The 12629-nt window shown below is 42.3% G+C and overlaps 1 protein-coding gene across 3 annotated transcripts in view; it reads left to right on the top strand.

The window, feature by feature from the left end:
* Positions 1-4815, top strand: part of LOC147621677 (uncharacterized) — a 127522-nt gene extending 122707 nt beyond the window's left edge. Inside the window, exons 4-6 of one of the 3 annotated variants that reach the window (XR_015269871.1) lie at positions 4045-4072; positions 4270-4350; positions 4537-4815. Coding sequence is in view for 1 of the 3 variants with exons in the window: in XM_086824428.1 (XP_086680554.1) it covers positions 4045-4063 (19 nt within the window). In the remaining 2 variants the exon portion in view is untranslated. Of the gene's footprint in view, positions 1-4044; positions 4073-4269; positions 4412-4536 lie in introns of those variants that run through there. The other 2 variants (XR_015269872.1, XM_086824428.1) reach the window with 2 other exon arrangements.
* Positions 4816-12629: the final 7814 nt, after the last annotated feature.

Here is a 12629-nt window from a genome sequence, read left to right on the forward strand (position 1 = left end):
CCCGAACAGCCCTCGGCCCGCCCCCCGCGGTGCCGTTTCCCGAACACCTCTCGGCTCCTCGCCCCCCGCGTGCCGTGCCCTCACCCCAACCCCGAGCCCCCCCGCGGAGCCGTGGTCTCGCGCACCGCGTTGCGCGCCCTCACGCCCCCTCGCCTGGTCTCCCGGAGCCTTGCCCTCATGCCCCCCCCGGCCCGCCCCCCGCGTGCCATGCCCTCACACACACTTGGCCCCCACGGTGCCGTGCCCGAACACCCCCCGCTCCCCCCGGAGCCATGCCCTCACGCCCGCCAGCCCCCCGCGGTGCCGTGCCCGAACACCTCCCGCCCGCCCCCCGGGATGTCGTGCCCTCACGCCCCCCCGCGGTGCCGTGCTGTCGGAACACCCCCCGCCCGTCGTGCCCTCACGCCCGCCGACCCCCCGCGGTGCCGTGCGCGAAGCCCCCCCGAAGCCGTGCCCCCCTGCCCCCCCGCGGTGCCGTGCCCTCACGCTCCCCTCGGCCCCCGCGGTGTCGTGCCCGAACACCCCCCCGAGCCGTGCCCTCACGCCCCCCCTGCGGCCCCCGGCCCCCACAGTGCCGTGCCGCCCGAACACCCCCCCGCGCTCGCCCCTCGAACCCCGTGCCCTCGCCCCCCGGCCCCTGCGGTGCCGTGTCGGAACACCCCCCCGCCCGCCTCCCCGGAGCCGTGTCATGCCCCCTGCCCCCCCGCCCCCCCGGACCACGTGCCCTCACACCCCCCAGCCCCCGCGGTGCCGTGCCTGAAGCCCCCCCTCGGAGCCGTGCCCTCACGCCCCTCGGGCCCCCGCGGTGCCGTCTCCGAAGCCCCCTGGGAGCCGTGCCCTCACGCCCCCCGCGGGTGCCGTGCCCTCACGCCCCCCTCACACCCCGGTGTCGTGCCCCCCCGAGCCCCCGTCGCGGAGCCGTGGCCTCACACCGCGGTGCCATGCCCCCCCTCGGCCCCCCGTGGAGCCGTGCCCACCGGCCCCCCGCGGAGCCGTGGCCTCGTGCCGTGCCTCGCAGTGCCGTGCCCCCTGGCCCCCGCGGTGTCGTGCCCGAACACCCCGCATGTTACACACATCAAAACTAAGTAGTTATCAGACCAGCTACGTTAAATGTAGTCAAATGTTACATGGTCAGTAAATGTAGGATTAAGTGCTCCCTAGTATCAAAACTAAGCCAATGAAATCGGGTATAATAACAAAGCCATACTCTCATGATTGGAAGCAATAAAACCTACACCTATCCCTCAAAAAAGATTGAGGTTAATTAACATTGATTGCACTCAATTGACATCTATTGGATATTAATTGGATATAATTGACATTAATTGAGCTCATTTGATACCAATTATGCTTAATTTAGCCTAATTAATACCAATTAGATACCAAATGGTCTTAATTGATGTCAGTTATAATTAATTGATACTAATTGGATACTAGTTGGACTTAATTGGATCTAAATAGACTCAATTGATACCAATTGAAATCAACCATCAATTGATACTAATTAGACACTAATTCACTCCAATTGACACCAATTGAAAGTCAGTTGAGCTTAATTGATGTCAATTAGTGTCAATTGACACCAATTGGAAGTTAATTGAGTTCAATTGATGTAAATGGACACCAATTAGAAGATAATTGAGCTCAATTGATGTAAATGGACACCAATTAGAAGATAATTGGGCTCAATTGATGTCAATTGAGCTCAATCGATGTAAATGGACACCAATTAGAAGATAATTGGGCTCAATTGATGTCAATTGATCGTCAATTGATACCAATGGGACACAAATTGACGTTAATTGAGCTCAATTCACACCAATGGGACACCAATTGGACATTTTTTGGACTCAATTAATGCCATTTGGCACCAATTGGACCAAATTGGACTCAATTGAGCTCATTTGGAAATTATGTGAGTCCAATTGACACAAATTGTGAACTAAATTGACACTAATTGGACATCAATTGGACTCAATTGATACTAAATTGACACTAATTGGACATCAATTGGACTCAATTGATACTAATCGAGTCCAATTGGAATCAAGTCTAATTGATATCAATTAGACTTGATTAGGTCTAATTAGTATCCATTTACACAGTGGAACAAAGCGGACATTAATTGGACTCAATGGATACAGATTAGTCTCAATTGGAATCAATTGATATCAATTAGAGTCAAATGGAAGTCAATTGACATTAATCAAGTCCAATTGTACTCAATTGATACCACTTTGGCTCAATTGGACTTAAATTGAAGTCAATTGAATCAATCAAGTTCAATTAGGCTCAATTGACATCAATTAGGCTCAATTGCCATTAATTGACATCAATTGAGTCTAAATGATGTTGATTGGCTTCAATTTGAGCCTAATTGATATCAATTGAGTCCAATTGAGGATAATTGAAGATATCATTCACTCTCTGTCTAGTCTCTAGTGTGTGTGTGTGTGAGAGAGAGAGAGAGAGAGAGAGAGGGCAGCGAGACATTCCCTAAACCACCCTCTTGGTTACTACACATGCCATAATCTCTATTGAGAGAGAGTCAGTACTTTACCAAGAAACTAGCATCTCAAGGGTATTGAGCACTAAGCTAGGGGAAAGTTAAGAAATAAATAAAGAAAAAATGCCTTTCATTGAAGGACGCCAAGTAGATATGAGAGCTGGGAAAAAGCAAGCACCAAAAGCATCCCAGAGCTCGGTTAGCATAAGGGTCGAAGCCCCCTTAAAATAAATAAATATATATATATATATAATTATGATATAATATAATATATATTATTATATAATATATATATTATATTATTATATAAGGACGCAGATTTCAAGAAAATATGGATTTCGGGTAAGAAATGCCTGTGCCTGAGTGCGTGTATGTATGGTAATCAACAAAGCTTGCTGTGTGTGTGTGTGTGTGTGTGTGAGAGAGAGAGAGAGAGAGAGAGAGAGAGGGGGGAGGGGGGGGGGCGCTGGGATCTGGGGGGTTGGGTTACCCCCGTTTCGTTGCATGCAGGCCCCCCCTATCCCTGCTACCCAGGGGTATGGGGGACCTGCGTGATGGGCTATTAGCTCAGCGGTAGAGCGCGCCCCTGAGATTTTCAGGTCCCCACCTCTAGCCTCTTTCGTATGGACGGGGGGAACTTGGAACATTTGTCCCTCTTTCGTATGGACGGGGGGAACTTGGAACTTGGATGACTACTGAAGTTATAAACTGTGATGAGTTTGTCCATAATCTTTGTTCCATGAAACCTCTGCTATGAGTACACTTTTTCAAAATCAGCAGAGGTTTCATGGAACAGAGATTATGGCATTGAGCTCCTGCAGTGGCCGTGCTTCTGCATTTGCATTGAGCCCTCCTGTGAAACGATCCGATCTGGGGGATTTCAATGACATTCTACTGGAGCTTGTCGGCCAAGTGGGAGAGTTGGTGGACCAGCCATGGGACGGATCTCACATTGTTGCATTTGCATCCTCAGGACATGCCCTGGGTGCACTTGATGTGAATGTATGTTACCCCCCCCCCCCACACTACACTACACACACACTCTTCAAATTTCCAGATTGTAAACAAACTAATCTATTACCTCCAGTACAGTAGGTGCAGATTGCTATGGTGATGTTTGGCCTGAGCGTCACATTGAACATCCAAATACGCAATGGTGGTATGTGCCCACATGTGAGGTGCCAGACGTAGAGTCTGACAAGCTAATCTATTACCTCCAGTACCCAGGTAAACCATGCCCTTGTTTGTGCGTAAAACTATCATTTCAGTGTTTAACAGTAGGTATGGAATGTAAAGCCCTCTTTTCTAAGCATTTTCCTAGATCCTAAATGTAGGTGCTGTTCGTGAAGTTGAGTTGCTTTGCAAAATATGGAGTAGTACAGAGCACAAAGGCAACACTTATGACAGTGCTGATGAATCAACAGTGCTTGGTTCCTGATCGAATGTCAATCAGTGTGGGGGATGTGATTGGAGCCAACGAATATCTCCTGAAATTTAGAGCTAGTACCACCTGTGGCAGCTCAGGTGGACCAGTTGCATCATTTGATGAGCCTCTGAAGTTGTATGGTGTTCATATCCGTGGGAACTTTGATGATCGTTTGACTTCAAGCGCTGAATCCAATTTTAACATAGCTACTAGTGTCAATCATCCCCTGTGGGTATTGAATTATGTCAAGGATGCGTTACCCATTCTCTCGCACGTAAGAAGCTGGCCATCTGACTACATGCTGGGGGCTCTCATGGAATATTTGAATCATCATGAGAAGTTGATTCGAGACCACCACTTATGGCACATTGTGGAGAAGTTTCATAGCTGCCAGAATGGATGACATATAGGCTCCAGGGTGGGTATTACTTTTTGCTTACAGACCAGGGTTCTTCGATTTATATGCAGATCTTTTATATTGTCTTGCTTTTAAATTATCCTTACATAGGAAGGAATGTGAACACAGAGTTAATGAGTTTAAGCTCTGCTTCAATGCCACCACCAGGACAATGGTCACATTTGCTTTTATCATCTTGTTTTGCAGGCCTTTACTAGAAAGATTTAATGTTCACAGACACTGCTGAACAGAGTTAATGAGTTTAAGCTCTGCTTCAATGCCACCACCAGGACAATGGTCACATTTGCTTTTATCATCTTGTTTTGCAGGCCTTTACTAGAAAGATTTAATGTTCACAGACACTGCTGAACAGTACGTCCATTGGACAGTTAGGATGCACACCAGTACCCCAGCAAAAAAAAAAAAAGGGCCCAGAAAAAGAACTCATGGGCACTATTTTTGATGCACTTAAGTCTTTTACGTTGTATTTATGAATCAATGGCACATGCTAGCAGCTACTTATCACTATAGTTTTATAGTTCATTAACATCACACAACAAACATGTGTCCTATCATCGAATATTTTTCCTGTATTGATGTGACAATGAGATGTCTTTTTGGTATTGAGCATTGTATGTAGCATGCAATCTTGATTGTTGCCTTTGGCTCTCTATGTGCATAGATTGTTACATTTGATTGGTTTTTGATGACTTATGTACCGAAAAATGTGTGTGTGTGAGATAAACATATACATATACATGCATACATACGTTCGTTTCCGTTTTCCATTTGTCTCAGCTGCTCACACGAGCAAGTTATCCAAATGAAGCATTTCATGAGAACTGTAGGAATTTCGTGGAAGCTGAAGATGCATTTGAAGTATGTTTCCATTCCACGATAATGACTTGCATTTGCCCAGAAGGTCCAGAATCCAGACATGGAGAATCCAGACATGGTTGGATTGTGAGCACCAAATCTGCCATAGAGCATCTCATTCCCCTGGGCTCTTTGTCTGCATCATTCTGTTGATCCCTCTGATGGCCTTTGGTGTCTTCTTTGATTACCTCGATTTGGTTTGTTGGAAACCTGTGCACCTGTGCACCTCCTGTATGTACCATTGGGTGAGAGAGGGCCAGTGTTGTGGGTGTGCCCGCCCATTGTGAGGTTTACTGCCAGGTTGGGCTACCAGCTCCTGGCTGTGGCCGACCAGGCCAGATTTGGTCGCCCCCCCTACCTGGGGGCTGGCTGCCTATATAAGGGGTCCCCCTCCCCCATTTTTTGTACACTTCAGAGCAGCAGTTCTCCTCCTCCAGCTTGAGGTGCCCCCCTCTGCAGCAGTTGTGGTGCAGTCTTCTCGCCTCTGATTGGAGCTGCCCTCCACTTGTGATTGGAGCTGTGCAGTTCAGCAGTTGTTTTCAGGCAGATCTTGTCTTTGTTGTTCATCTTCTCCTCTCTCTTGGCTATTTCAGTTTTCTGTTATTTTCCGCTGCACATCTTGACATGGTATCAGAGCTCGAGTGTGATACCTTTGAGATAGAGAGAGAGATCTTGGTGGACAGATTTTCACGGTGCTGATTGGAGGAAGTTTCGGGATGTTCGGGACTTGGAGGAGCAGGTAGAAGGTGGCTGTCATTGCTGGAAGCAACCTTGCAGTTGGTTGCAGCCTTTTCTTCATCTTTTTCCCACCGTCCCCTTCACACTACGTGACCTCTTGACATGGTAGAAGGGAAGGGGTCATCTTCAGGAGCTACCCAGAAGTTCGACATTCCCCATCGATTGCCAAGTCGATGGGAACAACTATGGCATCTAGAAGGTGATGATGGAGTTAGTCTTGGAGTCTTATGACTTGTGACTTCATCACGATTGGTGTTCCACGGCCAGATATGGACTAGGAGGGGATTTCATTGCTTGTACAACAAGAACGAGAAGCAAATGCAGTTGTGGGATCGTGTTAATACCCGTGTTCGTTCCTTTATCTTCCTCAATTGCACCCAAGTGATCTACCACATCAAGCATAGTGCGAGTGATATGTGAGCATCTGTCCTCACTGTACATTCGAGTCTCTCTGATGAAGGGGGTCTCCTTGGAAGCCATGATGGGGGTGTTGACGATGCATGAACACATCAACAAGCTACAGGCACTTCAGCAGGAGGTCCTTGAGGTGGGAAAGGAGGTCTCTCTTTGGAGGACATGGCCATCACACTGCTCTCTCATTTGTCTTCCAAGTATTCAGCCTTTTATTCTTTGTTGATTAGAGGCGGTGAAGGCCAAGAGGCAGGTCCATTGTGGCAGGAAAGGTCACTATTCGCGAAAACGCCCTCAGCAGAGTGCCAAGTCCTTAGCAACAGCTGTCAAAACCGCAGCATTTGTGCAGTTGGGAGATGCTTGACATTGGTGCTTCTTCATCTTTGAGCAAGGAGGTCATCATGAACGATACTCGAGAATGGATTCTCGACAGTTGTACTTCCCGCCACATAACCCCTTCCTAAGATTTGCTACAGGATCTCACAAGACATCCAAGTGATATCTTTATCGGTAATAAATCCACCATACCGATCCATAGTGAGGGCAGGATGGAGATAGTTCTTGATGGGCAAAGGGGGGAAACATTCCTCTCGAGTTCTGTATATTTCATCTCTTGTCAGTGCATGAGGTGCACAAGACTGGCAAGCGGGTTGAGTTCGATGATCATTCTGTTGCTATCAGGGACATCACCATAAGTCAAGTCGTATGGAGTGGTAGAGTGCACCATGGTATCTACAAACTCTCTGATGTCTCTTCCCTTATAGGTATTTCTATCAGTGATTTGTGGCACTATTGATATGGTCACTTGAATGTGAATGCGTTGGTTCGAGCTTTTTAGGACTGGATGGTGATTGGCTTGCCCAATGTCGACAGCAAGCACGGTCAATGTAGTTCGTGTATCCGTGGTGGCAAGCAACATCAAGAGCCTTGGGCTACCAGGTGGGCTTTGGCACCTCTCGAGGTGCTTCACACTGATTTGTGTAGATGACTACGGCAGGTTTACTTGGGTGTATTTCTAATTTTCTTATCGCAGAAGACCATTTTCTTTCATTTCAAAGAATGGCATGCCATGGTAAAAAAGGATTTAGATAAACCAGTGAAGATTTGGGCTGATAAAGGTGGCAAGTTCATTTCCAATGCTTTTACACGATTTTGTGCAGCAAGAGGAAACTGGCTAACACTGGCACACCTTCAGAGAATGGGTAGTTGAGCGTGCATGTGCACGCACACATAAATATTAAAGAGGCTATTGTGGTCAGTTACACTCAGTAAGTTGTAGGTTGGTTAAACTCATGAAGCCCTTAGTTTTGACAGTTTACATAATTCACTTAAAGTTTTAACTATATGTCATTACTTTTGAGAGTTAAGAATTCATTTTGTCATAAACCTGTATGGTACATCTTATTTTATCCCCTTAAAGGTGAGGCCCATTAAGTAGCAGTATGTAATGGTTACTACGAAGTAATATAATTGCTAGTTTAAGAGGTAGGTAAAAGCTGAAGTCTCTAGCTATGTGGAAAGAAAAGGATTTGGCTTATGTCTTAGTGTTCCTAAATCTTAGAAAAGTGTAATCCTCCCTAGAGGAACCTTATCCGTTTTGTCTCTCTTTACAATAATGTGATTGTCTTTCTTTGCAAGAAAGAAGAGTAGAGTTGACATGCTTTTTTGCATTACATTTTCATCCCTACTTGATACCAAAATTGCTACAATAAGTAGAAGTATGTATGTATGTATGTACACACACACACACACACACACACACACACACACACACACACACACACACACACACCTTTTATTTATATTTATATGCACTCAAATTGCACTCACGTACATATATGCACTCACACTGTACTCACCTACATATATGCACCTGTGTATGTGTGTGTATACATACATACATACATACATGCATACATACATGCAGCTATATGTGTGCGTGTGTGTATGTGCGTGCGCACGTGCTTTTTTTATTTTTTATTTTTGGAAAAATATCTCTTATATTCCTTCCAAAATCCGAGCTACAAAATCTAGAGTAATACCTATGAGGGTATTACTCTCAACACTTTCCTCTGCCATTTGTTATCAGAAATAATATATGCATCCTCAAGAAGCTTCATTCGAGCAATATCCTTGGGAACATTGGCCCGTAAACAAGAGTTGTCCATGAAATACACCTTGATATCTAGTCCACCAGCAAGACCAAGTGTCTTTTCATTCCCTGATGTAGATAGAGCATAATGCAAATCTCCACAAGAGGGGATTTTCAAGTCTGTTTTAGCAGTGGAGGACTTAATGCAAGGAAGCAAAGTATGAACAACATTAGATTGTGTTGTTGACATAAGAGGTTTATCATCCAAAATATTACTAAAGTAGTCCACTAGAACCCTTGCCATTTGAGTTCCTGATGTAATAAAATCTCCATTTTCAAGAACAAGCTTTGTCATGAAAGATAAATTTCTCTTTGTACCTTTAAATCTTGCAAAGAATTCCCTTGAAATACAATGAGCATCAAAGAAAGCAAGCTTTCTAGACAAGAAACAAGCTTTACATGCTGCTTCTTTATCCGCATCTTGTAAAACTTGAACACTTTGTTTAATCTGTTCTTCATCTTTCGGTGAGAGAGACCCATTATTGCCTTGAAGTCTTAACCTATCCAATTAAGATTGTGCCAACAAATTATGCTGGCTGTTATGAGTTGTTATAGCTTTACCACAAGACCAAATACTTTGCTGAAAACCATGCATAAGAGATTCCCATTTATATAACAAGGATGCATCAGTGGTAACCAAATTTGCAATACATGAGAAAATAGCCGATTTAAACAAAGGGTTCCCCAAATTCCTATTATTGATCATGAATGGTCTTTTCACACAAAGCCCATGCATACATACTTGTCAATGAAAGAAAGACAAAGTAGGAATGATAGGAAAGTGATCCAACCGATGAGCTGCATACTGGACTGAAATAACACATGAAGGAGGTAGCCAACAATCCACATTTGCAGCATACATTCTATCCAATCTTGCCCAAGCACGACTGTGGGAAGCTAAATGATAGGAATACCCATAAGTAGTACCATGAACCTGATTCCATAAGTCCACAAGCCCCAAGTGATCCCAAAGAGCAATACAATGAATGTGTTCATGAACCTAGTTCCATAAGTAGTACCATGAACTTGATTCCATAAGTCCACAAGCCCCAAGCACAATTGTGGGAAGCTAAATGATAAGAATAGCCGTAAGTAGTACCGTGAACCTGATTCCATAAGTCAACAAGCCCCAAGTGATCCTTAAGAGCATCCCAATGAATGCATTCACTAGGCATGATTTGCGCAAAACCAGTAGCTAAATCATGATGAGAGCAAACCATGTTAATGTCACCACATAACAAACCAGACCATGCAGCTTGCTGAGATAAGGTACACCACAACTGCCCTCTTGGTGAAGCAACAGCAAACCCATAAACGCTAGCAATATGGAGGGGACCAAAGTTAGATTTTAAAGAGATAATTAACCATCTACTAGAGGGATCATTAAAGTGCATAGATGGCAAAAGTGCATTCTTAACAATAGTGAGAATGCTAGAGCTGCCCACCACATCCTGACAAAAAGAAACAAGCACCTTAGTAGGAGAGAGTCGGTGCTCCTGAAGATAGAAAACATCTAGGTCTAACTGCAAAATCCAAGTCCAAATCACCTTAAGTCACCTTAAGTTTGTTCGGGCAGTTTAGCCTCCTTGCATTGTAAGAGACTATTTTCATGATAACTGTGGAGTGGGTGTTGAAGCAACTACCTTCTCAAAATCATTCATAACAATCTCAATATCCACATTACCTAACAAAGAGTCCCTAGTGTGATTGCCTAATGATTTATTTTTGGGAAGACTTCAAAATTATGGTAATAGCACTCATCAACAAAATCTAGCAAGAGCAATACATGGAGCCAATCTCTATGTATATGTAAATAGGTAAGTTGATTCGGTTGTGTGACATTTAAGTTTCATTTTGTCTCTGTTATATTATTTTTAAATTTATTGTTTTTGTATTACATGCTTGTCAGCTTTCTAGTTATAAGTTGGCTACATTTTGTAGTATATATATTATAACTTAAAAATTTATAAAAGACATGTAATAAGAATTATTATAACTACTAGCTTTAATGAATTATTTAAAAAAAACCTTTACTCGGTTATGACATGCATGTAAATTTAATAATTAATTATTGAATTTGATAATGTAATATTAGTCAATTTATTATATGCACAATTTAACTATATATAATATATATGTTAAGGTATTTATAAAATTTATGCTATATATATATTAGTGAGTGAAATCCTGTATAAATTATATTACATTATTAGTGACAGAAATTCTGTGTATATTTGTTAACCTATAACGAACATTGAGACGTATTATGTTTTATGTCATGTAATTAATTTAAGTATTCTGAGTCATGGGTCGGGCTTGTCGACACCATATGTAAAGGATAAAGGGATTGGGTGAACGCTGATGAAAGGCGCACCTTGAATATCAGCAGGATAAGGGTTAGGATCGGTCGGCCATGTATGGGCGCCCATGTGTGAACGACTAAGTCACCTATAAGAGTCAAATGTAACCCTAAAACTGTAAGATTCCTCCCCAGCCTCTCAAAATGTCCAGCATCTTCCCCTGTAATCAATCCTTCTTCAAAAATATAAAAGACTTGTTTTTAACTGTTTTAATCTAGAGAGAGAAAATATTCTAGAGAGAGAATATTCAGATTTTTAATATTTTTGGATAGAAAATTATCTCATCTTATTAAAATAAGTTCCTCTAAAACAGAAATTCAAAAAGAACTTTCCAATGTGCAATTGAAATTAATTGGAAATGGGTATAAAGGACCTTAGCCTAAGGGTCTAGATTTTCAGAAATTTTTGGATTATGGTCCAATTAAGGTTCCTATGGGCCAATAGCATCAATCCACGTGCAGGGAGGAGATAAATCCAATTTGTAAAAGAAGATACCCAAAAATGAGTAAATGCTCACATAAGATGAAGAGTTGAAAATGTACAAGGTTTATTAGTAAAAAACTATGAGCAATATTAAAAATATGAGATATTTTAGGTATAATGATTCCATTTTGACACATATGTAAGGAAGGGGAGTTCTTTAAAGGAGGTGCATATTTCACATAAGATGAAGAGTTGAAAATGTACAAGGTTTATTAGTAAAAAACTATGAGCAATATTAAAAATATGAGATATTTTGGGTATCCAAAAATGAGTAAATGCTCACACAAGATGAAGAGTTGAAAATGTACAAGGTTTATTAGTAAAAAACTATGAGCAATATTAAAAATATGAGATATTTTGGGTATAATGATTCTATTTTGACACATATGTAAGGAAGGGGAGTTCTTTAAAGGAGGTGCATATTTCACATGCTTGAATGAGTTTTAAACTCATAAAAATTGAGATATTTCATCTCTCCTCTCTCCTCATTCAAGTCTAGTTCCAAAAAGTTAGCTTAACTGACCTAAAAATGGTCAAAAATTGACCAAACTGAGTTGGAAAATTCTAGAATCAGTTTGTTTGGTTAGGAGCTCACTTTTTCCTATAAATAGAAGCCTCCCCCTTGTTGAAAAATATATAGTGTTTATGCATCGTTACTCTACTCCACCTAAGCCAAGAACTGTGAATTCATTAATAATTCACTAGTTTTTGGAGCTTTCCTCTTTCTTCAATCCCCATTGGTGGCTCCATCAATATACTTAACCAATTGATTGGTTGGGGGCCTCTACCGTGAACAAAGAATCAAGAAATTTGTAAGGTAATTAGTGAATTTTGATCATTTTCTATAATTTCTCAATGTTTCTCTCTTCTCAACCCCTCTCAAGATTGAGAAGCTTAATTGGAATGGTTTTTGAATGCTATTGAAGTTAATTGATGAATGTTAGTGAAGAGTTACATAATTTGATGAATGCTATTGAAGTTAATTGATTAATAATAGTTAAGAATTACATAAATTTTTATTTATGCTTAATTCTAATGGTTTTTATGTAATTTCTGTCTCTCACTCAAGAAATGGTCATACGCTCATGACCCATTCTCAATCCAAATGAAGCTTTTCATAAAACTTTTCCTTAATCCAAGATTAAGCTATGCTTGAGGCCAAATTAATAGCTTTTTTCTATGCTTTTAGTTTATGTATTTCATGAATATTGATGATTCAATCCATTATGGATTAATGATCCAATTAGGGATCATTCTATTTATTTCCTTAATGATAAGCT

This window comes from Cibotium barometz, chromosome 30 (assembly GCF_041138505.1).
Source record: "Cibotium barometz isolate CiBa-2024 chromosome 30, ASM4113850v1, whole genome shotgun sequence".
Taxonomy (NCBI): Eukaryota; Viridiplantae; Streptophyta; class Polypodiopsida; order Cyatheales; family Cibotiaceae; genus Cibotium; species Cibotium barometz.